The sequence below is a fragment of the Eubalaena glacialis genome, chromosome 6 (assembly GCF_028564815.1).
Source record: "Eubalaena glacialis isolate mEubGla1 chromosome 6, mEubGla1.1.hap2.+ XY, whole genome shotgun sequence".
NCBI lineage: Eukaryota > Metazoa > Chordata > Mammalia > Artiodactyla > Balaenidae > Eubalaena > Eubalaena glacialis.
In genome coordinates, this window is record NC_083721.1 from 50,034,826 (window position 1) to 50,062,499 (window position 27,674).

The 27,674-nt window shown below is 39.4% G+C and overlaps 2 protein-coding genes across 5 annotated transcripts in view; one reads left to right on the forward strand and one right to left on the reverse strand.

Annotated features, from left to right (window-relative positions):
• SENP7 (SUMO specific peptidase 7) overlaps positions 1-1,427 on the reverse strand; it is a 148,373-nt gene extending 146,946 nt beyond the window's left edge. Inside the window, exon 1 of the mRNA XM_061194127.1 lies at positions 1,324-1,427. Within this exon, the coding sequence (XP_061050110.1) occupies positions 1,324-1,363 (40 nt within the window). The 5' untranslated portion in view covers positions 1,364-1,427. The remainder of the gene's footprint in view (positions 1-1,323) is intronic.
• On the forward strand, positions 854-25,720 carry TRMT10C (tRNA methyltransferase 10C, mitochondrial RNase P subunit). Of its 4 annotated transcripts, none has more exons than XM_061194121.1 (2): positions 854-989; positions 24,096-25,720. In XM_061194121.1, the coding sequence occupies exons 1-2, from the start codon at positions 900-902 to the stop codon at positions 25,383-25,385; spliced, it is 1,380 nt and encodes a 459-aa protein (XP_061050104.1). In that variant the 5' UTR covers positions 854-899; the 3' UTR covers positions 25,386-25,720. The 4 variants fall into 4 exon arrangements, with proteins under 4 accessions (XP_061050104.1, XP_061050106.1, XP_061050108.1 ...); XM_061194123.1 differs by lacking the exon at positions 854-989 and adding an exon at positions 2,092-2,418; XM_061194125.1 differs by lacking the exon at positions 854-989 and adding an exon at positions 21,726-21,996.
• The last annotated feature ends 1,954 nt before the right edge of the window (positions 25,721-27,674 follow it).

The window sequence follows — 27,674 nt, forward strand, 5'->3', positions numbered from 1 at the left end:
GAGAAAAAAGTATATTAAAACAAACACCGATCCATTGGAGGCATATACATACATACGTGTGTATATATGTATATATATAATACATACATATACTTTCAACGGCAAAGAATAGAATACACACACACACAAATGGTAATACTGGTTGCTTATGAAGAGGAATTTCAGGTTTTCAGCTACTTCAGGCAATGTCCCAGAGATCCATGTTCACTCTCCTTTGCGGCCAAAAAAGTCTGAGGCACACTGCCACAAGAGCACTCCTAAATAAATTTAGAATTGTCTAAATAGACTGCACAGACTGTCTATGCAACAACAGACGGCACAATAATAAATAAGAAAATGAAATGAAATAATTGATTCACTGAATGTTAGTGTACCAGAGTGTAAGCTTATTAAAGAGCCCTTGCTCCCTCCTCCTCTGGTAAGTCCACAGGACTTAACACAGAAACTGCGGTACCCTTAACGGATGAGATCTTTGACAAAAACTTGCTGACTGGGAGGGGCTCGACCTCGCGTCTTACAACTCCACTTTTGTGTTTCTAAGATGTAGTACCCAAAACTGAAGACAGTCATTTAAGCCGCAAAACAATTTCAAAAACAAAAACACGCTGAGAATAAAAACACAACGAAACATGGCTTCAAATCCTTTGTTCGACTTTTGAATCGCTTTTGGAAGAAGGGGGTGGCTAGAAAAGAAAAAGGTTATTAAGCGGGCCGGCTCAGAAGACCAAGTAAGACACGTTGTTTGCAGCACTTAGACGAGGAACGAAATGTCAATTAACATGCCCCGCCTTTCCTTCTTTGCTGCTTTTACCTGCCAGGAGGTACAAGGGGGAGAAAAAGCCAAAGTCGAGAATCAAAGGAAGAGAGGAAAGTAGGACCAAGACGCTGAGAAGCTGGAAATGAAACTGGAACATTGGTGGAATTACGAGGAAGGCGTGGCAGGAGAGCGGCAAGCCAACCGGGAAGAGCAGCAGGCCGATGAGACCCAAGTAAGGTGCTCGCGGGAGAAGGACGAAAATGAAAGGGGTGACGGGGTGAAGAGCGGCCGAGGCTTTGATGACAGCTCGGAGTGGGTCTTCGACTCGCAGGGGCCCGCGAGACCCGGGAACCTTCCATTGTGCGCGCCCCTCCACCCCACTCCACTCCACTCCCCACTCCCCTCACCTCCTCCCCTCCCCCCCGCCCGAGCCCGAGCCGGAGCCCGAGCCGGAGCCGGAGCCCGAGCCCTCGCAGCTCCGGGCCGCAGCACCCGTCGTCGCCTGTTACCCCCCTTTGCCCGAGGTAGGAGACAATATGCTCAGCCCTCCTCCGACCCTTTCTCACCGGATGAAGATCGCCGTCGCCAGGCCTTCCCCTTGTCCATCTTCTCCTCCTCCTGCTGGAATCGCAGTCGCTGTCACCTCAAGACCCCTCAGGCTGGGGAAGGTAGGGGGAGGGGAGAGGGAAAAAAAAAAAAAAAAGCCAGGAAAATGTGAACTGCGCTTGCGCAAGAGCCGTCGCCGGCCCTCAGACCGGAAATTAGCCACCCCTCCCACCTCCACCCGGAAATCATTTCCTGGGAGTAGTTTTCTCTGCGGGCTACCGCCGCAAGTGCTTGTTAAGTGACGCTTTTTTCGTTATCTTAGCCCCTGTTGGAAACTGAGACTGGGTGCTAGGTTTTAGCCCGAGATCGTCAAGGCTTTGTTGACTTTGAAGATTAAGTTGACTAAAAACTAAACCGGGGAAACTAGGAATTCCTCCACTTCACTGAATCCCGCGAGGGGACCCCGGAAATATGAGAACAAAACATTAGTCCTTTTGTGCTACTACTTTCCTCATGGACTCTCCCATATATTTGTCCTCAAGGCGCTTCCTCAGACTCAGAAAAAAAGATTTTAAGACGACAAAAATCAATAGCCTAGCTGCTGGTTTAGCAGTTGGAGTGGAAATCAATTAGGTCAGCTGAGGAGAAAATGTCAGAGTAATATAAAGGATCTCTTCAAAATTCAAACTCACCATTTTTAAAGGCCAGGAAAAAAGATAAGCTGCACCTCAATTTTTTAAAACATAAAATGTTGAGATGCTAGAAAGTGGGTGGGTGTAAACGAATTTGTGCCGCTAATTTTTATTACAGTACTTAAGGGAATAACCCTGACCTCGAACTCAACGACTAGTACTTGTAGACTGATTTTTTTTTTAGTCCTTTCATAGGACCCATCAGTTTAGAAAACTGTCCTACTTTATTAGCCATAATGTACATATTTGAATAACTTTTTTTTTACTGTGTAAGCTTTAATCACAATAAGTTTAACAAAATTCAGCAGAGCGCTCCAGAGGCAAAATGATACTGGAATGTTCCAACAGTTTAACATCCGCTCGTCCTCCCCCATTTTACCAAGGCCGGTAAAGGGACTCGTCCAACTCATTACCAGAGCCCAGGTTCGTGCTTCTTGAGCCTTGCTTCTTAATTACAGTGTGGTCTGTGCGGAGCTAGAAGTAAGCCTCCACGTGATGATGCCTATTGGGCCGGGGGGAGTGTCTTAAAGGGCAGGAATGGCTGAAAAGCAGAAATATTTCAGGGCTTGATGAGAATGAAATTCACTACAAGGATTTCATTTAGAGGCTCTAGTTTATTTCTGTTTAACAAATAAAAACACTGCCTACTGAAAAATATCTGAATTTTAAGTTTCCTCATAAATCAACTCTTAATTGAATGATTTAACTCAAGAATCATACTGGCTCAATTCATCAGCCAATATTATAGGAAACAAACTAACTGCAAATGATGGAAATAGAGCTAAGAGATGGAAACATAAAAAAGGAAATTGTAAGTAGGCCTAATCCATTTCAGTCCAAACTGAGAGCTTCCTTAAAAGAAGTTTTAAAGTTTAGCAGTAAGAGGTGAACCTGTGAGAAATGAAATTATAAGAAATAATCATATCATTCAGCTTGCAAATACGTCATTTAAACTTGTCATTGAACCAAATACAGCATTTCTGCTAATAAAGACTTAGTGGGTCAGTTTGTTTCTTTGAATTGGAGCTGGTTTTGAATAACATATTTGAAGATAAATGGCCTTTAAGCTCAAGAATTTTAAATTTGCTTTTTATTTTCAAATTTGCTTTTTAAACCAGTATTTTTATTGTTTTAGTTTTAACAATCTCTACTACATAGTTGACTGTATTGCAAACAACTATAGGACTAAAAACTTCAGTTTTTTACTTTTGAGGGAGTCATTTAACAACCTTACTTTTCCTTTTATGAAAGACTAATTACACAATCTTTTATAGTGTTTTATGATGTTCAGGAAAAAGCTTCCTTATTTTAAAATAAGGAAGAAAGACCAAAAAAAGTGAATGATTCTCTTCTCTTAGTATGTTTGTAGATAAGGTCATTTCTTTTATGTATGTTTAGCTCACACTGTATAGAGCATTTTAAATTAAGATTATTTGAGATTAGAAATTCATCAGCCCAGTATTTTATAGGAGAGGATGGAATGGTTTGATCTTAATGAGTATGGTTCTTTACTGAGTGTGAAAAGTGCATATAAAGTGTTTAAGGTAGGTATTCATTATATTTTTGTTTTGACTAACTATACTATTAAAAGCAGTGGGTATGGTTTTTTAGTAGTTTCAAGACATAGTGGCAGTGTGAAATTGATCAGCCCTTTATTTTACCCCTTAATTAACAATTTCTTTGAGGAGAGCTTAATGAAATCTAAAAAAAAAAAGATCCTTTTCTTCACAGGTGAAGTAACTTTAAGTACAATCTGAGTATAAACAGGTTTGGTTGGGCACTGGGTACATCTTGACTTCCTAAACTGTTTTAGAAATTAAAATCTGGAATTCCTTACCATGGGCTCCTGGAAAGCCTAGATTTTGCAAAGATATTTGGAGCACTGTGTCATGTTGCTATTAGCCTCATTTTTGTTAGTAGTTGAATCTTATCCTTAAAATATTGAGAATTCTTATGTGAAGAATTTTTCTTCTAGATATAAAGGAAGTAACACATGATTCATGAAAAATGACTATAGGTTTTTTTGTTTCAAGGATATCTTCCTTTTTAAGACAATGAGCAATTTTAACTGCCCTACAGTGTAATAGCCTGTTCCTAGAAGTTATGAAAACCTGCAGTAACTTGAGGTATTTAAGCAGGAGATGGGTAATCTCTTGTCCAGGAGGCTATAGGACAAACCTTTAATAACCTAGGTTCCTTAAACTGTCATTTGGCTCTGGGACTCAGCCCCAGGTATCCTGTACATACACCACTATCTTCTTTTTCGGTTTTTATGTTAGATTAATATATTTTTTACAGAAAAAAATTATATTTGTATAATTAACTTCATGGCATACCTCTTTTCTTTCTGATTTTTTTGGCTGCATAGTCTTTGATTTGCTCTTCATTTTTTTTTTAATTGTGGTATAGTTGATTTACAATGTTGTGTTAGTTTCAGGTGTACAGCAAAGTGATTCAGTTATACATACATATACATCTTTTTTTTTTTAACTCATGCATTCAAATTTATTTTGCTCTTAATGAGTAAGGTACAGGGGCAACAGTGTTGAGCTAAGGACTGAAGTTAGTGGGGTTGACTCTCTGGACCTCACAGGAGTGAGGGAGCTCCTGGAAGGCAGGTACTATGTGTGTCCCCAGCATCTGGGACAGGGCCTGGTGTCCCAGACCCAGCTGAAGATTGAAAACACAGTATACACCTATTTTTTTTTTCAGATTCTTTTCCCTTATAGGTTATTACAACATATTGAGTATAATTCCCTGGGCTATACAGTAGGTCCTTGTTGGTTATGGTTTATATATAGTAGTATATATGTTAATCCCAAACTCCTAATTTATCCCTCCCCCCCAACACTAACTTCTTTAGAGTGTTCTGTCTTAAAATGTGATATTTATTTAGCATTTCTATGCCTTAATACATTTGGTTGATTTTAATAGAAAAATTTCATTTTATGTTACTATTTAGTAAAATTGAAGCTTTAGGTAGTTTCGTCTTCTTTATCCTTTATCTTTTGGTACCCACTTACCCCTGAATAATCCCAATCAAGAAGCATAGGATCTAGGATTGGGCAAAGTCCGTAAATCCAAAATCTAGCTGTCAGAATTTCAGTTTCCCAGGAAGGCATATCAAGTTTTAAAAAAAAAAAAAAGAACAAAACTCAACTACTAAACTATAGGTCCTAGGGCTGTGTACGTAGGAGATAAAACCATAAAGAAATAGAAAGCATTGATTTCTATAAAAGTCTGGAGTGCTTGCTCTTGGAGGGAGGGAGAGGGCACTTGAAGGCACTTTAGGGGGGGCTCGAAAAGCTAACCTGGGGTAGTTACAAGGGTGTCTTTATAATAGTTCACTAAATTAGTTTTCTAAGAAACTTTCCTAGGAGATTCTGTTACATACTCAAATTTGGGCAACCCAAGATTTCTAACACCTGATTTTTTTCTTTCCATCACTAATATCCTATTTTCTGTCTTTGCCTCAGGTGGCTTAAATTAATCTTCTTTAGTCTTTCCTGGGGAGAGGTAGGCAGGGGGAAGAGATTTAGTTTGCTCTTCTTTGAATCTTTTACATATAAAATTTCATAAGCTCTATTATTTTCTACAATTTACTAAATGGAATTGTATACAGGCATAATTATTTTTCTGAAAAAACCCTCATAATTGCATTTATGTGTTGGGAAAATAAAAATAGTGCTGCTTTTTACCAAAACAGTAATTCTTAAAAGATGTTTTCCAGGGGTTTTTTTTGTTTGGGTTTAGTTTGGTTTTCTAAATATATAAGTAAATAAAAACATGTTCATTGAAAAAAAGTATCTTTAGATATTTTTTCATTTTCTTAGTGAAGTATCACTCATTTGTGCTTCTTAATGTCATAGGATATACAACAGGACCTCTTTCTTAAATACACCAAAGGACTGTAATTACTGTAATAGGGTATATTACTGTGTAACCTGGGGTTAGACCCTAACTTCTCAGGTTGTAAAATTATATTTTCATAAAAGCTTACTGATCACTTGTAAAGAATGTAAAATATTGTTAAATACAACCACTTTATGATCCTAGAGAAGGAGTGTGTTAAAACCAAAGTAAGCTAATTAAAATTATTTGCATCTGTGATTCTGTTGCCCCACCCACCCTCTTCTTGTCAAATTCATAGAGACAGAAAGTAGAAAGATTTGCCAGGGGCTGCTGCTAAGGGGAAATGAAAAATTATAGCTTACTGGGTACAGAGTTACAGTTTTTCAAGATGAAAAATGTTCGATGGATGGATGGTATTAATGTTTGCACACAATGTGGGTGTACTCAGTGCCACTGAACTGCCCATGTAAAAATGGTTAAAACTGTAAATTTTTTAATGTATTTTACCACAATTAGTTAAATAATTTAAAATAATTATGTTTTGCTCTAGGCATGGCTATAACAGCAGTGTCACCACCTAATCCAGGTTACTATAAGGACCTAACTTGAAATTCTTATTAATGATTATATACTCTTTTCCCTTCTTAAAATTTCATTCAACATAAAATGACTAGATTATTCGATATAGAAAACTAAGTGACTAACAAATCCCCTCACCAAATTTTTGGTGAATGAATGAAAAATGCTGTGCATTTTTTAAATCACTGGTAAAAAATGAATCTTCTCTCAGGTTTGTAGAGCTGCCTGAGTTATTTTGGGCATGTCAGTTTACCTTTGAAAGCCTCACTTCTCTATAAAATAAACATATTAGTTAAGAATATCAATAAAATCCCTTGCAGCTCTGACAATCTTATTCTATTTATTTATTTATTTATTTATTTATGGCTGAGTTGGGTCTTTGTTGCTTCATGAGGGCTTTCTCTAGTTGCAGTGAGCGGGGGCTGCTCTTCGTTGTAGGTGCGTGGGCTTCTCATTGCGGTGGCTTCTCTTGTTGCAGAGCACGGGCTGTAGGCGCCCGAGCTTAAGGAGTTGTGGCTTGCGGGCTCTTGAGCACAGGCTGAGTAGTTGTGGCGCACGGGCTTAGTTGCTCCGCAGCATGTGGGATCTTCCCAGACCAGGGCTCAAACCTGTGTCTCCTGCATTGGCAGGCAGATTCTTAACCACTGCGCCACCAGGGAAGTCCCACAATCTTATTCTTAAAGCTAAGTTATCTTATTCCAACCCACTCTTTAGAAAACTAAGTATATAAAACAGTTTCTCTCCTTTATTTTAATGGACCATCTTGATTTGCAAAAGAGAAAATAAATATATATAGATGCATAGGATAGTCTCTAAGAATAATCACAAATCAACATTTATTAACTTTAGAATTATAGAAGGAGCCTCTATAATTTTTCAAAAGCTTTGTGTGCATCTTTCTCCTGTGTATACAGCTAGAGGATTTTTCTCTTTACTTTCTTATGCCCTTAGCAAAAATCGTAAAATTCTAACAACAATGTTTAAGTGCCTACTATTCACCAGGCACTATTCCAAGAACTACTGAACAAAACAAAACAAAGTCCTTGTCTCTGCTGTCATGGAACTTTTTTTTTTTTTTTTGGCCATGCCTTACGACATGTGGGATCTTAGTTCCCAGACCAGGGATTGAACCCGTGCCCCCTGAAGTGGAAGCACGTAGTCTTAACCACTGGTTTACCAGGGAAGTCCCAAACTTATATTCTAATGGGAGGGAACAGACAGTAAGCAAGTATATGTCAGTTGCTAATAAGTGCAAAAAAAAAGAAAAGAAAAGGAAGAAAACTGAGTGAACTGATGAGGATGATTATAATTTTTGTGACTTTCTGTTTGAATAAAAAAAAAAAAATCCCCCCAAAAAGAAATAAAAGAAAAGGAAGAAGGAGGAAGGGAGGGAAAAATGAAGATAGACAGGGAGTAAGGAAGGATTAGAGGGGATTGCCCTTTCAGATAGAATGCTCAAAGAAAGTTTCTCTGATCAGATAACAGGTGGGCAGAAACTTGAAGGAAATGAAGCCCTATAGACATCTAGGGGAAGAGTGTCCCAATCTGTGGGCATAGCAAGGGGGATGCCCTTAAATAGGAGCTTGCTTTACAAGTTGGCGGCAAAGAGGCCAGGTGTGGCTAGAGTGAAGTAAGCAAGAGAGTGGTGGGAAATGACACCTGACAAAGAGCTAAGAGCCAGATGATGTAACTAGATGAGTAAGCAAGTGAGAGAAATGGAGGGAAATGACCTTGGAGAGCTAAGGGTCATGGGAGACCTTGTAGGCCATGGTAAGAACTTAGGCTTTTATTCTGAGTAAGAGGGGAGACAATGGAGCATTTTGAACAGGGGTGTGATATCCAATTTAGATGTTTTGAAAAGATCATTCTAGCTGCTATGTGTTAAACAGACTACCAGGAGATAAGAGTTTATGCAAAGAGATTAGATAGGAGGCTTAATAATGAAGGTTAGTGTTGATAGTGACTTGCAGTAGGGCTTGGGCAGTAGAGGTGGAGAGGTAACAAGTGGTTAGATTAGAGATATATTTCAAATAAGGGAGCCTACAGATTTGCTGATTGATCAGATGTGGAGTGTGAAAGAGAAAGGAAGGTTGCAGCACAAGCAACTGAAAGAATGGAGTTATTTATAAGATGGGAAAGACTAGAGGGAGAGTAGATTGAAGGGAGTGCTTTGGACGTGTTAAGTTTGAAATGGCTATTTGACATCCAAGTAAATATATCAGGTAGACAGTTAGATATGAGAGTTACAAGTTTGAGTATATTAACCAAGCAAAATATGCTACAATAAATTCTAAAGAATTGTCTACCTTTTCATTCTACAGGATACTCTGCACCTTGCTCCTGTTCACCCCACCTATACCTGTCCTTTATATATCTGTGTGCCATTTGGGTTTTCCAGTTTGCAAACTCCCATTCTTTTCCCCTGAGAATTGGTTCTCAAACAACTAGGTACAAAAGCACTTAAAGGTGAAAAAGAGTAACTGAATGCCATATACTATGTGCTATTAGAAAATACTCATTTTATTTTACTCTCTGATTGAAAGAAAAGTTAGCTAACAAGGTTCTTTAGTTCGTTGGTTTAGTTTAGTTGGTTTAGGTTTAGTTCATTGAGTTTTAAATATTCAGTATCTTTCTCTTTATTTCAGTAGAGAAAAAGGCAGTTTCCAGCACAGCACCTGAATAAACAAAGTATTTTTAGATCTAAGAGATTACTGCTTTTCTGGGCAAACCTCCTCATCCATGCCAAAGTATAAAATAGACCCTCCTTTTTGGAGAGCAATTTGGCAATATCTGGTAAAATGGAAGATGCTGATATGACCTAGAAATTCCACTTCTAGGTATATTGCCTTAAGAAACTCTTGATATGTGCACAAAAATATGGCTATAAGAATGTTTGTTATAGCTTTGTTTATAATAGTGGAAAATTGGAGCAACCTAAATATTCTTCAACAGGAAAATGGTTAAACAAACCATGGCATATTCAAGCAATAGAACACTATAAACTGATAAAATGAATGACCTAGGACTATGTTTATTAATGTGGGTAAAAATCACAGTGTTGAGTGAATAAGGAAGGCTGGACAAAAGATATATGTTTTTTTATTTCACACTTCTCAAAAAGGAAGATCATCCTATCTTTACAGAAACTTCCATGTGTGAGACAGTACATAAAATGGTTTTTACCTATATTAGTTAATTTAATTCTCACAGCAGCCTTGTGAAATAAATGATGTTATCCTATTTTGCATTTATGCATTCAAAAAATATTTATATAGTATTTGTCAGACACTGTTCCAAGTACTGCAGATACAGCAGTTAATTAAACAAAGTTCCTGTTCTCATAGAGCTTTTATTCTAGTGAGGGGAGACAGATAATTTTTAAATATACAAACAATTATATATCAGGTGGTAATGTAGGCTATGAAGAAAAATAAAGCAGAGTAGCAGGATAGAGGGTAATAAGGATTGCTATTTTAGATAACATAAACTAAGACTCACAAGTTGAAGAAACTGAAACTCATAGAGGTTAAGAAACCTGCTGAAAGTCACTCAACGTAAAATTTGGAGCTAGGATTTAAACCTAAATCAATCTAATTCCAGAGGCTCCTATCTGCCATTTACACTCTAGGAAAATATATTAATTACATAATAGCACCTGAGATCAGCAACACTGTAAGGAAAAAAGTTTTTAAAGAATAGAGAGCAGTGTAGATAGGTTGGATGCTTTGAACAACCAAACACCTTCATAAAGTATTAATTGGGAATCAGGGAATAAGATTCAGAAAGTGAGAAAAGAGTTAAGAAATCAAAGCAAGCAAGCACCATTTTGATTTTGCCTTAAGCCTTGATAGCAGCTTGAGTGGCACTGAAAATCATTTTGAGTGCTATTTATTGGAAGTAGGTTGTGGTTGCCAGTGTGAGTGTTAAGAAATTAAGGAGTGAGAGTATTAATGAATTTGTTAAGAACATGAATTGGAGTCAGATAGCCTCGGTACCCAATCATTTATTTAACAGTTGTTTGGCACAAGCCACTTAACTTTTTTTGTTGTTTTTTGTTTGTTTGTTTGTTTGCCTCAGAATAGAGTCTATTTGAGATTTTTTTTTCCAGGACTTAACCTTTCAAAGTCTTTTCTTTTCCCTTTGGGCTATGTTGACAATAACTAAGTTCACTTCTCAGTCACTTTCTTTATTTTCAAATATCAGAATAACCATATCTTCTATTAGTAGATAAATTGATCATCATCTACACTGCCTGGTTCACATTTCACTTCTACTGCCATCCCCTGCCATTTATTTAATAGCAAAAATGTTTGAATGCTTACTGTGGAGATAAAGACCAACCAAATGAGAAAAGCAAAACCTATTCATTCTGAGCTCACTATAGCAAGGGAGTCAGCCACCATCACTTGCATTTTGGCAGTGACTCAAAGGCAGGCAGAGGAGTGGGAAAGCTTTGTAGTGGAAAAAAAAGGGAAGGCTGCTGGTATGTCCTGACTGGACACTGTTGGCATGAGGAAGCTGAATGCAAGATAACTAGAAGGGAGGCATCCTATGTGACTGTTTAGGGGTGCATATTTGGCTTTCTCTGGTGGGTCCTAAGTTGGAAGCAGGGATAAAAATTAGGGAAGCTCTAAGTTATTAATCAAGTCTTGGCCATTTTGGACCCATTGTAACAGAAGTTATTGTTTGGCTTCTCAAATTGTCACTAGAGGTAGCAGTCTAACTTCCTGAGATTCTGACTTATAAGACTGGCTTCCTGGGCTGTTTATTGGATCAACAGTTAAGGGATTGGCTTCCTGGGCAAGTTACTGCAGGTTGTGGGTCAGAGTTCTGGTTTATATATGGTCTGGCCATTGTCCCTTAGTGTATTCAGTTTCTCACTACTTTGCATCGTTCACAATTATTTTGAGTTAAAATCTTTACCATAATGTTAATGTCTTCTTAAAGTACTTAATTCAGTACGATTTCCCACAGGAAGACTTTAGCAAGATGAAATTTTTATTTTATTTTTTCTGGTACTGACATAATATTGCTTTTCACTTTCAGTGGTTACCAGTGACTCAGGAACTGAGCTTCCGAAAATTTATCGAACAATCTGATTTACTAGAGGAACTTAAATATGACTTCAATGAAAAAGCTGAATTGAGACACACTGAGACACATAGGCCTTTTGTCTTTAACTATTATAAAAATGTCCTGGAGAGGAATAGCAAGCGCTACCAGGCCCTTGGCCATTTGCTTGAACAATACATTTATGAACTTTTGGAAAAAGTGTGCAAATTACAAAAAGTATATATCCCACCAGAGGCTGATAAGGAACCAAGAAGCTTCTTTTTCATGAGTGAGAGAGCATTAACAAATCATCATTCTGCTCTTCTTGTCCTTCTTCAAGACCGTGGGGTCTTTAGAGCTGGTCAGTGGAGTCAGCAGGCAGTAATACATCATGGTCTCCAACATGGAAGTCAGATACCATGTATTCAAATGGCATTGCAGGCACATTATGAGGTAATTGTGCTAAACCCCAATGACAATTTTGTGGACCTACAGACAGAAAAAGAGTGGAAAGGCCTTTTAACACAAAATGTTGAGTCCTCTTCCAGAAAAATGGTTCAGACTGAGAGCTTTTTATCTCTCCAGCAGTCTCTCCAATGTATTCCAAAAAGATGCAGCAACACTCCTGAAGAACACATGGCTTATATTTGGGATTACTTCATTTCAAAGGCTGAAGGCAAGGATGTTGCCTTCATTGTACATGGTTATGGAGGCTTGGTTTTTATGGACTTGCTTGTTCGTAGAAAGTGGGAAGTAATGAGCAAAGTATATGCTGTTGCACTTATTGACTCTGAACATCACGTGGGACACCAGCTGGGGAGTGACATCCAGTTATTAGCATGGATAAAGCACCACTGCCGTGAATGGGTGACAAGTCCAAAGCCTTTGGATAAACCTGCAGCTACTGTTTTGAAAAAGGAGTTTCCCATGGTTTCTGCTGGTACAGAAAAACACAACTTAGCCCCTTCCTCTAGCCTTCAGTCAATTTTTAAATACTTTAGAAAAGCTTTGAAAGCCAAAGCAGCTATTAATTTCTCCCGAGTGCCCATAGTAACTAGAAGCTCCACAAAAAGAAAGCAAAGTGCTTAAGTTACTTTTTTGCCATCTAATATTGTTTTGTCCCACTGAAACTTTGCTAATGTAGATGCTAGAAGAAAAAGAATACTTCTAACTCATAGGCAGTATGTTCTGGCTTGAAATTTGATTTGTTAACTTTTTTAAAAAGTGAGTATGTTCTCTTCAGTAGCCTATTGATGAACCAGGAAGTCAGTCAGTACTATCATTAATATTTTACAGTATTAGTCAAATTAAGAGTAGTCTAGTTAAAGGATCTTCTTTTGAAAAGATTTCGCAGTTTCATAGAATGACACCAAAACTGTAGTTGACAGAAATTAAAGACTAAGTCAATCTTTGACTTCTGCATTATTAATGCTATATTAAAAATATAAGTAAACATAAAAATTAAACATCATAAGCAACTCCATTCTTTGTATGTTTGTGAGTTTTTTTGTTTAAGTTTGTTGATCTCGTGTGTGTGTTTACTCATACCTTCAGCTAGTGTCTACTATGTACTAGTCAATACTAGTGTTGGGCACACTGGCAAACAAGGCCAACGTTGCCTTTTACCTTATTTGGAGTTCACAATGAACAACAAATTGCAAGTGTGAAGAGTGTTAAGAAATAAAGGGTGTCATGGAACATCTAGCATGAGAGCTAATAGCCTTGGGGTTCAGGGAATACTCCCTGAGAAAATGATGCCTAGTTTGAAGAACAATAGTAGTTATCCGGAAAAACGAAGTCATAGGCAAAGGAATCACATGTGCAAAAGTCCTGAGGCAGGAGAAAGAAGTCCAGTTCAGCAGGAACTAAAAGATTATGGGGTGCTTCCCTGGTGGCGCAATGGTTGAGAATCTGCCTGCTAATGCAGGGGACACAGGTTCGAGCCCTGGTCTGGGAAGATCCCACATGCCGCAGAGCAGCTAGGCCCATGAGCCACAATTACTGAGCCTGCGCGTCTGGAGCCTGTGCTCCTCAACAAGAGAGGCCGCGATAGTGAGAGACCCGCGCACCACGATGAAGAGTGGCCCCCGCTTGCCACAACTAGAGAAAGCCCTCGCACAGAAATGAAGACCCAACACAGCCATAAATAAATAAATAAATAAATAAATAAAAAGATTATGGGGTAGTAGTGTTAAAGAAAAAATTATTCATGACATGCATTAAAGACAGTAAGGAAGATTTATTCAAAAGGGATTGCTGCAATGGGGGTTTTGTAGTAGGGGAGAGAGATTGGGCTCAACTCCAAACACAACAAGGACAAGGGTGGGGTGGGGTGGTTATAGCCAAGTAGCAGGGTGAGGGTCAGTGAATGGAAAACTACTAAGTAAAAACATTAGGGATAATAGATATTCTTGCTAGACTGACTCAACAGGATTCTTACTGAAGGTGGGCCAAGGGTGGTAAGATATTGACAGTGGAGGATGAGGAATTTTATCAGATATAATAGAGGACGTTCAGATACCAAAGGTGAGATTTTCACTAACTGACTCAGCAGAATTCCTACTAAAACTGGACTAAGCAGACCAAGGGCAGAGCCCAATGTCAGAGCCTAGTCAAGAGGAGGGCTCAGAGGAGCCAGACTCTGATTTGGTAAAGGAGAGAGGTTTTGTCTGTAGCTGCAAAGTTAAGTTAGAGAAATAAACAGGCAGCTTACTCAAGGCTGCAATGTCCATGTTAAGAATTGTTACTTTAGGACTTCCCTGGTGGCGCAGTGGTTAAGAATCCGCCTGCCAATGCAGGGCACACGGCTTCAAGCCCTGGTCTGGGAAGATCCCACATGCCGTGGAGCAACTAAGCCCGTGCGCCACAACTACTGAGCCTGCGCTCTAGAGCCCACAAGCCACAACTACTGAGCCTGCATGCCACAACTACTGAAGCCCGTGTGCCTAGAGCCCGTGCTCCACAACAGGAGAAGCCACAGCAATAAGAAGCCCACGCACCGCAACGAAGAGTAGCCCCTGCTCACCGCAACTTGAGAAGGCCCGTGCAGCAATGAAGACCCAACGCAGCCAAAAATAAATAAATTTAAAAAAAAAATTTTTTTTTACTTTATTCTAATGACAGTGGAAGCCATTGGATGGTTTTAGACAGGAGAATATTATCAGATTTACATTTTATAAAGAATATCCCGATTGCAGTTTAGAGAATAGATTAGAAGGAGAACAAGCTTGGAAGCCAGGGGACCAAAATAATTTTGGCAGTAGTTTGAGAAATGCTTAATACTTTTTTTCAATTGAAGTGTAGTTGATTTACAGCATTGTGTTAGTATTAGGTATACAGTACAGTGATTCAGTTTTTTTGAGGATTATATTCCATTATAGGTTATTACAAGATATTGAATATAATTCCCTGTGCTATACAATAAATCCTTGTTGCGTCTCTATTTATGTATAATATTGAGTTGGCCAAGAAGTTTGTTTGGGCTTTTCCATAACATCTTATAAATGTTACATTTGAAAAACTGACTCTGCCATATCTAATAGGATATACAAATTTTTCTGTACATAGCTCTTTCTAGTGTTTTCCTAGTGTTTTTATTGCTAGTTTTGGGGTTTTTGTTTTTTGTTTGTTTTTTGTCTGCTCCGTGCAGCATGCGGGATCTTAGTTCCCCAACCAGAGATCAAACCCGTGCCCCCTGCAATGGAAGCGTGGATTCTCAACCACTGGACCACCAGGGAAGTCCCTCCTAGTGTTTTTTTAACCTAGTATACACTATAATTCCTGTTATGGACTGAATGTTTGTGTCCCCGCCAAAATTCATGGTGAAATCTTAATCCCCAATGTGATGGTATTAGGAGGTGGGGTGTTTGGGAGGTGATTAGGTCATGAGGGTAGAGCCCTCACGAATGGGATTAGTACTTTTATGAAAGAAACCCCAGAAAGCTCCCTTCTACAATGTGAGACACAGTGAGAACACAGCCATTTATGAAGCAGGAAGCAGGCCTTCACCAGACACTGAATCTTCTGGTGCCTCGATTATGGACTTCCCAGCGTCTAGAACTGTGAGAAATAAATATTTGTTGTCTAAGCCTCCCAGTCTATGATACTCTGTTATAGCAGCCCGGACAGACTATGACAATTCCTTAACAGTATAGACATAATATCTCAAATTTCTCTTTCTGGACCATGTCTTGAGTGGCATAATGAAAAAAAACAAAAAGCACTGAATTGTAAATCAGGATATGCAGATTTTAAATGACTCCCAGGGGGAATCCCCTGGCAGTCTAGTGGTTAGGACTTGGCGTTTTCACTGCCTCAGGCCTGGGATCAATCCCTGGTTGAGGAACTAAGATCCCGAAAGCCATGAGGTGCAGCCAAATATAAAAAATAAAAATAAAAATAAATGACTCCTAGCATTGGATAAACCAGTTACTCTTCCAGCCTGCATTTCCCATTGTGTAAATAAGTTGAGCTTTAGAAGTCTCTACCAACACAGATAGTCTATCTAGAATGTATTTAATGCACTTACTGTGAAAAGCACCAAAAAAGTAAAAAAAAAGGTGTTGCCATAAAAACTATTTTGTCTTATATTTAACTAACTGAACGTTGATATTTCTCATAACCCCCAATTTACTATTTAATGTGGTAGTCAGATGTATTAGTTATCTACTGCTACATATTAGATTACCCCCAAAACTTGGTGACTTAAAACAACAAACATTTATTATCTCACAGCTTCTGTTGGTCAGGAATTCAGGAGCAGCTTAGTTGGGTGATTCTGGTTCAGGATCCCTCAGAAGAGCACACTCAAGACTGTCTGAAGGGCTTTCCTGGTGGCACAGTGGTTAAGAATCCACCTGCCAATGCAGGGGACACGGGTTCGAGCCCTGGTCCGGGAAGATCCCACATGCCGCAGAGCAAGTAAGCCCATGCGCCACAACTACTGAGCCCGCGTGCCACAACTACTGAAGTCCACCGCAATGAGAAGCCCACGCACCGCAACGAAGAGTGGTGCTGGCTCGCCGCAACTAGAGAAAGCCCACGCGCAGCAACGAAGACCCAACGCAGCCAAAAATAAATAAATAAATAAATTTATTTTTTTTAAAAAAGACTGTCTGAAGCTGCAGCGATCTAAAGTTGGGCTGGCTGTTGGCAGGAGGCCTCAGTAACTTGCTATATGGACTTCTTCCATAGGCTGCTTCTATTAAAAAATTAACCTGACACTTGTTAAAATGGTAAGGAAGACTTTACTCAAGACTATTGTAGTTAGGGACATTGCAATAGGGAAGAGAGATCAGGCTCAACTCTAAAACAATAAAGATAGCTAGGAATTTATAGCCAAGAAGCAGGGTGGGGATATCAGTGGATGGAAAACTAAAAGGAGACCTCAAGGGTAGAGAGATTCTTGCTAAAGGCAGGACAAGAGCTTAGATATGAAGAATGAGGAGTGAGAAACTTGATAAGATATCAAGGTTGGGGGATGACGTAGCAGGATTCTTGCTAAGATTGACCTATGCAATCTCACAGAAGGTCAAGGTCAAGGACTAATCCCAGGAGAGGGCTCAGAAGAGCCTAACTAAAGTCTGGTCAAGGAGAGTCTTTGTTAGTTGAATGTCCTCACAACATGGCAGCTAGCTTCCCACAGGATGAATCATCCAGGTGAATAAGCAAGCCAGAAACTACACCGCCTTTTATGACCTACTCTCTGAAGTTGCACACTGGTCTACTTTTTTCCTATTTGTTGGACATGAGTCACTAAGTTCAAGGGAAGAGGAATTAGACTCCAACTCGTGAGAGAGTGTCAAAGAATTTGGAGACATATTTTAGACTACCACATCAGAAATGATGCCAACTGAAATTAATGGTATAGCAGCTCAACTCAATTGTTGCTTTTAAGATTATCTTGGTCTGGGAGCATTTTTATCCTGTTTTAAAGTTTTTCTTGTTTTGATAAACAGCTGTGTATTTAGAAACTGGTTTCCTCTTTCTCTGCAAGACATCAGAATTTTTGCCACAAATACTTGTGTTGAAAATAAAGTTTATTTTAATTTTCTCTCCTAGGGTCACCCTAAACTATTCCCTTACTCTGACTTCTGATGTTGCTCTATTTTAGCAGCTTGAAGTCAAAAAAGATATCTCCAGATTTTTGGCTATAAGCTGCAGACCAGAGATGTGTCCTGATAGAGAAAAGACTGATAAGGGAGGACTGCAGGAAAATCCTAAGACTTTCTGACATCAGTATGTGATAACTTTTCCCCTTCTTGTGGAAAACAGAGGTAATAGGCTATGATCATTGTAAGCGAAGTACACCAAGATTTGTGTGTCACCTCCCAATACTAGACTAAACACATTAAATTTTAACAAAAAAAGAGAACATATTGCGAATTCGCTGTGGGAAGTCTCTGTTAAAGAAGACAACAAGAAATTCTCTTACTTCCTTTTCAATGCTTCTCAAAAGCAGCAGTTCTCTAACTTTAAAGTACATCAGGATAACCTGGAGGTCTTAAAGACTGCTAGGTATCACTGCCAAAGTTTCTGATTCAGTAGAATTGGTAGGTGGGGCCCCAAAATTGGCTTTTTAACTAGTTCCTAGGTGATACTGATGCTGCTGGTCTGGGGATCACACTTTGTGAACCACTGTTAGGAAGATTAGGGGTGGCCAGGGAGGTAATAACGTTAAGTCTATATCATGTGAGGTAAAAGTTATGATGGATTATCATCTGGATTATCATCTGGACCAAAGTCCCTCCCCTGAGGAAAGCAACAAAAGGGGTTTGTTGACTGAGCTCATGTTTTACGGTCCCAAAGATCCAAGTGCACTGAAACATTTGTCTTTCCCTCCTGTAGGAAAGGAAGTGGTGTGTCTCACTTACCTTTCAAGACCAATACTTTCAGTTTCTACCAGATAATTTAAGGGCAAATACAAATTAAAAATAAGAGATGTAATTCTTGTTGAAAATAAGGGAGGGCGTTTCTCCCCCTCTCCCTTTTCTTTCAGAATTTCTTTCTTCATCCTTTTCAAATGTATGTAAATATTTATAATGGCTAAATTATAATGGCTAAATAAGCCTCCTGCCAATCTCACCACTCAGGAATGTTTCTTCAAGAAACTGGAAGCCATTTTTTAATATATATATAATTTTCTCCGGGCTACTGATTTTTTTTTAATTTTTTTTAAATTTTATTTATTTATTTATTTTTGGCTGCGTTGGGTCTTCATTGCTGCACAAGGGCTTTTCTCTAGTTGCAGCAAGCGGGGGCTACTCTTCGTTGCAGTGTATGGGCTTCTCATTGTGGTGGCTTCTCTTGTTGCAGAGCACAGGCCCTAGGTGCATGGGCTTCAGTAGTTGTGGCACGTGGGCTCAGTAGTTGTGGCTCACGGGCTCTAGAGCACAGGCTCAGTAGTTGTGGCGCACGGGCTTAGTTGCTCTGCGGCATGTGGGATCTTCCCGGACCAGGGCTCGAACCCATGTCCCCTGCATTGGCAGGCGGATTCTAAACCACTGCGCCACCAGGGAAGCCTGGAAGCCATCTTTTTGAAATGCAAAGATCAAGGAAGATAGCTCCCCTATCTCACAGTTCTTGTGAGAGGGCACAAGCCTAACTTTGGTGGACGCCTTTCTCCAGTTAGCAAAACTATGTCCTGTCAGAAAGATGAGGTTTGTTTTTTCTCTGGATAAAGCCAATTAACTAACAAAAGTGACCTCCCCAATTACCATGGTAAAGTTAGGATGAACTATGCATGACAAATATGCTCTCAGGTTCTCTTACTTGAGGACTATTTATTGTTTACTTTGAAAACACATATGTGATGGGGTGTATCTGGCTATATAAGGGGGTGAGATTCCCCTTTCTGTCTTCACAATCTCTTCCTCAGATTGCCTGTGATACCCACCACATTCTGGTTTAATGCTTATTCAAAAATAAGTGTTTTCTTTCTCTACTACCTTTGTGGAGAGGATTTCTGAGTTGGGAGAGATCTTGTTTTTAGTTGTATTTCCCAAATAATACATCCCAGTTCCTAAATCATAGAACAATTAGATAATAGAAGACACCACCTTCAGGCTGAGAGAGGAGTGGCCAAGGTATTGCATAGCGATAAATTTTGTAAGGCATGAAAGGACAGAAAATTCTTTTGTTTGGCTTCTGACTTTCAAGTGTCCTAAAACTTTCATCTCATTAAATTTTTAAAAATCAAAATAGTGTCTGGCCCAGGAAGGAGAGGCCTCCCTAATTTTAGCAAACCATAAGACAGATATGCCTACACCAAAAGGAAAAGAGAAACTTCAAATGCTACTAAATACCGAGTACAAAATTGAGTTTTGAAGCAAAAACAATACCATAATTATACCCTGTGATTCCTAGATGATCTCTCATGACCCATCCCACTGTACTCCTGCCACACACTCTTGTGGTCATGGCCTGAATCTTGGCATTACCAAATACATATTGCTCCACCACAACATTCACAAAAGCAGATGATACCTGACTCTTCTGCAACGTCCTATCAGTTCAGTTTGCTTACTCAATTACACCTACTAACCTGTTTCTCATCTCCTTTGAAACCTCTGGCCAGTTGTGTATTTACTTTCTATCAGTCTCTCATCCCATGTTCTATCATTACTGTACTGGCCTCTCATTATGCACCTGAGGCTCTGTAGGCCACTCGTGCAGCAACTCTGATGCCAATAACTTTAACAACTTTACCCCATTTCCCTTCAATAAGCTTAATTGTACCTGGACCTCTTAGCACTTAGCAGTGTTGGCAAAATGGGGGGGGGGGTCATATAAGATAGACTGATACCACTATAAATTCATGACCCCCAAACTGAATTAGACCATAAACACTGCCTAACAACATGACTGTCATTCCCTAGTCAGCTCACAACACTTCATTCTTTCATTTTTTAATTGTGATTTTAAGAAACACATAAGTTTACCATATTAACAATTTTTAAGCTCAGTAGTGTTAAGTATATTCGTGCTGTTGTGCAACAGATTTCCAGAACTTTTTCACCTTGCAAAACTGAAACTCTTATACCCACTAAACAACCCCTTGTTTTCACCACCACCCTCCTAGCCCCTGGTAAACACAATTCTACTTTCTGCTTCTATTGTTGACACAAATAATCAACAATCAAACTATAATAAGGAATAGAAAAGAGTTTTATTAGAACCAAACTGAGGACTATAGCCTGGGAGGCAGCCTCTCAGTAGCTCCAAGGATCTGCTCCACTGAAGCATGGTTTTCAGCACAGTTTCAAACCTTATTATTAAAGCAAAGAACATACATCAAACATGACAGGGGTACATTCCTTCAAGATTTCAAAAGACACAGATTAGTATGTATTCAATGAGACAGCATAACCCTGGTGTCTGGGAAGGGAATCTTATCTTCAAGAAAGTGTTAATGGATGCCACAGGAAGAGAGCTATTTATCCTTATCTTCGAAGAGGACATTATCTTAATGGTTAAAGTAGATGTGCTGTATAAGTGTTTGACAGGCCATAAGTCAGGCTGTGTTTTAGTTCACACAAAGTTCAGGCAGAACCACGTATAAGCCAGAATGACTTTCCTATACTGCAATATGTGAAAAACTTCTCCATCACTGAGTGTGTCACATTCACTCTTCATAATAATTTCAAACCTTCCCCCATTCTTCGCTCTCCAGAGATTCTCAGCAGACTACCTCTTTCACAGAAATCGGAACTCTCAAATTACAACTGCCATATCTACAAACTGGCTTCCATCCCCACCTAAGTTTCTTCCCTTCTTCCTGTTACAAAGGAAGTGGTATTTCCTCCTCCTATCCAAGACCAGTTCCCTCCATTTGTTCTCTGAATCCCATCTCTTTCAATCTTCTGAGGAAGTTCACCCTTCTCATCCTTTCTTTCCTTATTCCCTTGCTAACAATCCTAGCAGCTGGTCAAGTCTCTCCCAGGCACAGTAAAAATAACAAAAATTTCCTGGACACCACACCGGAGGCTGAGCCTACCGAATATTGCCTCTGCCAAGGTTCATAAAAACTTTTAACCTTGATGACTCCATTTTCTCATATTCCACTCATCCCTTACCCACTCTCACCTGGCTTCAGCCCCCAAACCTCACAATGTGGTCTCAATAGTCTTTGTATTGCTACTGTCAGTGGATGTTTTTCAGTCTGCGTTGCACGACAGTGCTGCTTTCCAGGCCGGAAGGCTTGCCCCTTTGGCGTGACGTCATATGGCAGCGCCGGAAGGAGAGGGCGGGATTTCCGGCTGCGGGTCTCGGGTCAACGACGGATACTGTGTAGAGGGATAGGTAAACTGTGGGTCAGGTGCAGCGCGGATCCGTGGGCAGCATTTCTCGGCAGAATCCTGCGTCCTCTGGGGTTCCTTGTGGTTTGCACCGGCGGGAGCCACTGTCTTTGCACTCCTGGTACGGGCGGGTTTCTTGTCTCCCAGTGTGTGTGGTGAGGTGGGAGGACGCGGGAGATCTAACATACGCATACTGGAGCTTGTGCGCTAAGAAGGCCCACAGGTAAGAGGAAGCCCAGTGATTTAATAAACTATAAGTACAATACCTGGGACGAGAGCAGTGTTTCCCAAAATGATATCCTTGTTCCCCTTTTAAATATTTGGGGGTTTTGTTTCTTTGATATCCTAAAAATATTTACCAGTTACAAAGACAAAACTCAAAAGACTTTTTCCGAAATCAGTGTTTCTCGTATTGGGGCTGAGAACTCTCGGTTAAATATTTCAAGGAGTCTAAAGGAAATTGTGTTTTCTTTAAAAGGTGTCTGAACGTGTTTTAAATGTGAGAAGCATTGACCCGGAGTATTTAATCGAAAAATACTTGAATGATAAATGTGAACTATATACTGCCAAACATTGGGTTCGATGTTAGTATAAATACAGTCCTTGTCCTGATAGAGTTTACCACATAGTGGGGCTAATAAGTAGCCAGGCAATTACAGTGCAGTGTTACAAGCACTATGGTGCAGAAGTACAGGGTGCTAAAAGAACTAATAGGAATACTTGATCTAAAGTTTGAGGTGACAGATAGCTAGAGATGTAGCTGAAGAGGTAAGCAAATGGTGATTTTGTGAAAAAACTTTATAAGCCATATATATAAGTTTAGACTTTAACCTGGCAGCAGTGAGTTTAAAAATACACATTGAGGATGATGTGAGTGTATTGATCAGATCTGCACTAGCTCCAAATGGCTTAGAGATGAGGGAGAGCAAATCTAGAGGCTAGGAGATACAATTAAGAAAATGAGGTTGAGGGAATTCCCTGGTGGCCCAGGGGTTGGGACTCCGTGCTCTCACTGCAGAGGGCCCGGGTTCCATCACTGGTCGGGGAATTAAGAGCCTGCAAGCTGCGCAGCGCAGCCCCCCGCCTCCAAAAGAAAAAAAAAAAGATAAGAAAATGAGGTTGAAGAGAAGTGACTGGATTAGAGAAGTATTTAGAAACTAAATGAATATAACCCAAATTAGGAATGGAGGGTGTGAGAGGGGACAGTTATGAAATGACTCCCAGTTTCTGCCTTCAGCAAATGGATGGATAGTAGTGTCCCTCCCTGAAACAACGCAGAAGGAGAAGCAGATTGGGAAGGGAAGGGAGACAGATTTCAGTTTGTTGCATTTGAGGTGTCATCTGATACATGGTGATCAAAGTCAAGGAGGTAGATCAGAGTTCATAGGGAAAATGTTTAGATTGAAAAAAGGGCTAAGGACAGAACTCAGAAGCACATCCACCTTGTGTGTGTTGGGGGTGTGGGGGAGGGGAATGGATCTGAGCATCATTGCACAGGTCAGAGACCCAGGAGCATGCAGCATCATTAAATGAAGCCAAGGGAAGAAGGAACTTTTCAAGTATTTTAGTTGCATTTTGTGAAAAGTTGAATTCCTTTTTTTGCTTCAAGTCCAGCACTAGTTTCACATCTTTAAGCATCTTCATTGTTTTGTGGACATCCAGACCTTTAGGATAAAATTGTGGAGCTTATATATATTTGCCCTAATTTTGGATATTTTGTTTGGCAATAACATTATTTGCTGTAAAGTCTAAATTGGAGAAGGGAGGTTTTATTTTTTTTTTAAATCAGTAGATCTCTCTATATTTCTGTTTTGAAAACATATAAGGGCATTGGTACAGCAGCTGCTAAGTGCTTTTTACTAGTTGCCATTTTCTGTAACTTTTCTGCCCTTTGTCTTCATGTATTGCTTGTTAAGGATCTTGTGTTTGGGTCTGTATCTGGGCTTAGTAGAAAGTGGAGAAGAATACAGCACCATAATCTCAGCCATATAGTGGTACATAACTTTGTTATCCGGTAACATGTATCTTCTGGGTCCCTAGATACAAATCTGAAAAGGATCTTCAGGGTATCCTTTTGCCTAAAACAATAGTGAAGTTCATGTCTAAAATAAGAACCCAAATAAGTTTTAAACTTTTTGCCTAGTGAATGATCACAGGCTCTAGGCCACAGGAGTCTAAGAAAAATTAATGGTGCAAAAATAAGTTGGACTAAGATTCCACTTTATGTTTCAGAAATCGATTGCATTTTGGTATCTCAAATTTATACTTGCACAGTTATTTGAGAGGTTTTTAATTTTTCATTACATTTTTCTTTTTTTATAGGGCTTTTCTTACAGGCCTGTTTTCCTCAAAATGAGTGTCAGTATCACCTTCTTAAGACCTTTTGCCAGAGTTTTGGTGCCATTTACCCTTCATAGGAAGAGAAGGGTTTTATATTCAACAACTCTGCAGAGATACACGTCTTCCAAAATACCAGCTGTGTCCTATCCTAATAAGGAGAGTACATCACCTCCTGAAGAGCTGGAGTTGGATAGGTGGAAAATTACAATGAAATCTAGTGTGCAAGAAGAGGGTGTTTCAACAGTCTCAAGTAGCAAGGATGAAGATCCTCTGGCTGCCACCAGGGAATTAATTGAGATGTGGAGATTGCTTCGCAGAGAAGTACCAGAACACATCAGTGAAGAAGAGCTCAAAACCGTTATGGAATGTGTTTCTAAATCATCAAAAAGAAAATATTTAAAATATTTATATATTAAGGAAAAAATGAAAAAAGCCAAGCAAATAAAAAAGGAAATGAAAATAGCAGCAAAAGAACAAGTTAAAAAAGATCAGCTACCAGAAACCACTAAGGAAGATAAACAGCAAAATTTTCTGTTTCTGCGACTTTGGGATAGGAATATGGACATTGCAATGGGCTGGAAGGGTGCCCAGGCCATGCAGTTTGGACAACCTTTGGTTTTTGACATGGCTTATGACGACTATATGAAACCAAAAGAACTGCAGAATGCTGTTTCCCAACTTTTAGAAAGTGAAGGATGGAACAGAAGAAATGTTGATCCTTTCCATATTTATTTCTGCAGTCTTAAAACAGGTGGTGCCTACTATAGAGAGTTAGTTAAACGTTATGGAGAAAAGTGGAACAAATTGCTTTTAACAGCAACAGAAAAGTCTCATGTAGATTTATTTCCAAAGGACAGTATTATATATTTAACTTCAGATTCTCCCAATGTTATGACTACTTTCAAGCATGACAAAATTTATGTAGTGGGATCTTTTGTTGATAAGAATATGCAGCCAGGCACATCCCTAGCCAAAGCAAAACGGCTGAAGCTGGCAACAGAATGCCTTCCATTAGATAAATATTTGCAGTGGGACACTGGCACCAAAAATCTCACCTTAGATCAAATGATACGTATTTTGTTATGTCTGAAAAACACTGGTAGTTGGGAAGAGGCTCTGAAGTTTGTTCCTAGGAGAAAACATACTGGTTATCTGGAGATTTCTCAGCATTCTCAAGAGTTTTTCAACAGAATGAAGTCCAAGACTTTTAATTCATTTCCAAGAGGCTCTGTAGATAGGCATAGAAAAGATAGCTTGAATGAGAATATTTGATAGCTTAAAAAGTAAATGGATTAGGATTACAGTTCTTTTTTTTTTTTCCCCGAAATCAGCTAAAATTTTTAGGAAGCCTCTACTGAAGTAGCACAGGTAATACTCACACTCCTGTTTCTTTCTTTTTTTTTTGAATTTTATTTTATATTTTATACAGCAGGTTCTTATTAGTTATCCATTTTATACATATTAGTGTATAAATGTCAATCCCAATCTCCCAATTCATCCCACCACCACCACTTAGGAATACAGTTCTGTTAGTCTGTTTCATCCTGAATGGAATTCACTTGCTCTTTCTTTTAAAGGTTGTCTTTCCAAACTAACTGAAGTATTATCTTTCTCCAATTAAATATCTGTAAAACTTTGGAAATATATTTTGTTTACTGTAAAAAGAAACAATCTTAGAAAGTAAAAAGAGTTGTCCATGTTTGTTTGAGCCCAGTAAAATAATTGTACCATTGTTGTGGCTTTTTTATGACTACTTTGAGTCTCAGACTGCATTTTCCTTCTTAAATGTTCTTTTAGCCATGTCAACAACTACCCTTTCATCGAAAATTGATGAAACTTCAGGTGGTGGTTCATTTATTTAACATTTGGTACAGTGCTGGGCATGTCATAGGCACTAAGGTATATCGTTTAACTGAGTCTTGGTTAAAAAGTTAAGACATCCCATGGCACGTCATGAGATTGGGCTGTATAATGAAAAATGGGTTCATGGGGTAATGACAAATGGGTTCGTGGGGATAAAGCTCATTTCTTGTCCTCTTAGAAGAAAAGGGCTTATTTGAAGAGTGTTACTACAGCACTTCCCTGTTGTAGTGTAGATGGCTTTTCTTTTCAAGGAAATACTTCCTTTTTTCCAGCCATGTGATTTGAATGGAAGCTGCCATATTTTTACAGACCTTGCTCCCCTGGCCACAACTGATTATCTCAAAAAAGACACCTCACTCAGGGCTTCCCTGGTGGCACAGTGGTTAAGAATCTGCCTGCCAATGCAGGGGACACAGGTTCAAGCCCTGGTCTGGGAAGATCCCACATGCTGCGGAGCAACTAAGCCTGTGCGCCACAACTACTGAGCCTGCGCTCTAGAGCCTGCAAGCCACAACTACTGAAGCCCGTGTGCCTAGAGCCCATGCTCCTCAACAAGAGAAGCCACCGCAATGAGAAGCCCGTGCACCGCAATGAAGAGTAGCCCCCGCTCGCTGCAACTAGAGAAACTGCGTGCAGCAACGAAGACCCAACGCAGCCAAAAATAAAAAAACAAAAACAAAAAAACTCAAGCTTTGAGATGGGCATCTGACTTTAAGACAGGCCAGTCAGAATCCTTTTACAGGATTTTTGGACTTCTTAAGATAGCCTGTGTTAATTCCTTTCTAGTGGTGAACTTTGAGAGGTAGGAAGCTCTAGTGGCCATGCCCTTTTCTGTGAAGGAAGCCAGGCATACAGAAATGAACTTAGGAACCATATTAACTGTAGACTTCTTGCACCGTTAAAATGTTTGAAAACATGGGAAATAGAAATGTATGGCCAAATGTTTCTACCTGGTTTCTGAATTGGACATTAGCATGAATGAGGTATGCTATCCAATACATTTCTTAAAGCAGGACTCAATCTTTTACCAAATACTAAGTACCTACTCTGTGCCAAATAGTTACTGTGCAGTTTACATGAATTTAAACAACTAAGTTTAGGTACTATCATTGGCACCTTTTTTATAGATAAGGAAAATTTACTCAAAATAATTGAGCCTTTAAGTATCATCTCAGAATTCAAAAGGTCTGTCTGACTTTAACCTATAAATTATGCCCTCTATAGTAAGGCGAGTACAAAATGCAATGGAAAAACACGAGATGCCTAACCTAAACTCAGGGGATCTGGAGAGGCCTTGAAAAGGTGATGTGTAAACTTAGAATTGATGAGAAGTGCATTATGAATGAATTTCAACTCTTAAGACCCCACTGAGTAGCAAGGTGCTAATACTTGAACTGCTTGAGATACATGGAAAGTAAAATAGCGTAGTGGTTAAGAAAAAGGGATTAGGATTGCCTGACAGGATTGGCACTAGAGGAAGGCAAACAAGGCTCCTAGTGCACCTCACGAGTCTCCTGTGTCCCAGCCCTGCTCTCTGGGTTCCAGCTCCACCCTTATGGGTTCTGACATTGCCTACATTGATTAATCTCTTGAAATTTCAGTTTTCCTCATCTATAAAAAGGAGATTAGAAATGGTTCTTGACTCATATAAAACATTTAATATGGTGTCTGGCACATAAGTGCTAAGTAAATATAAAC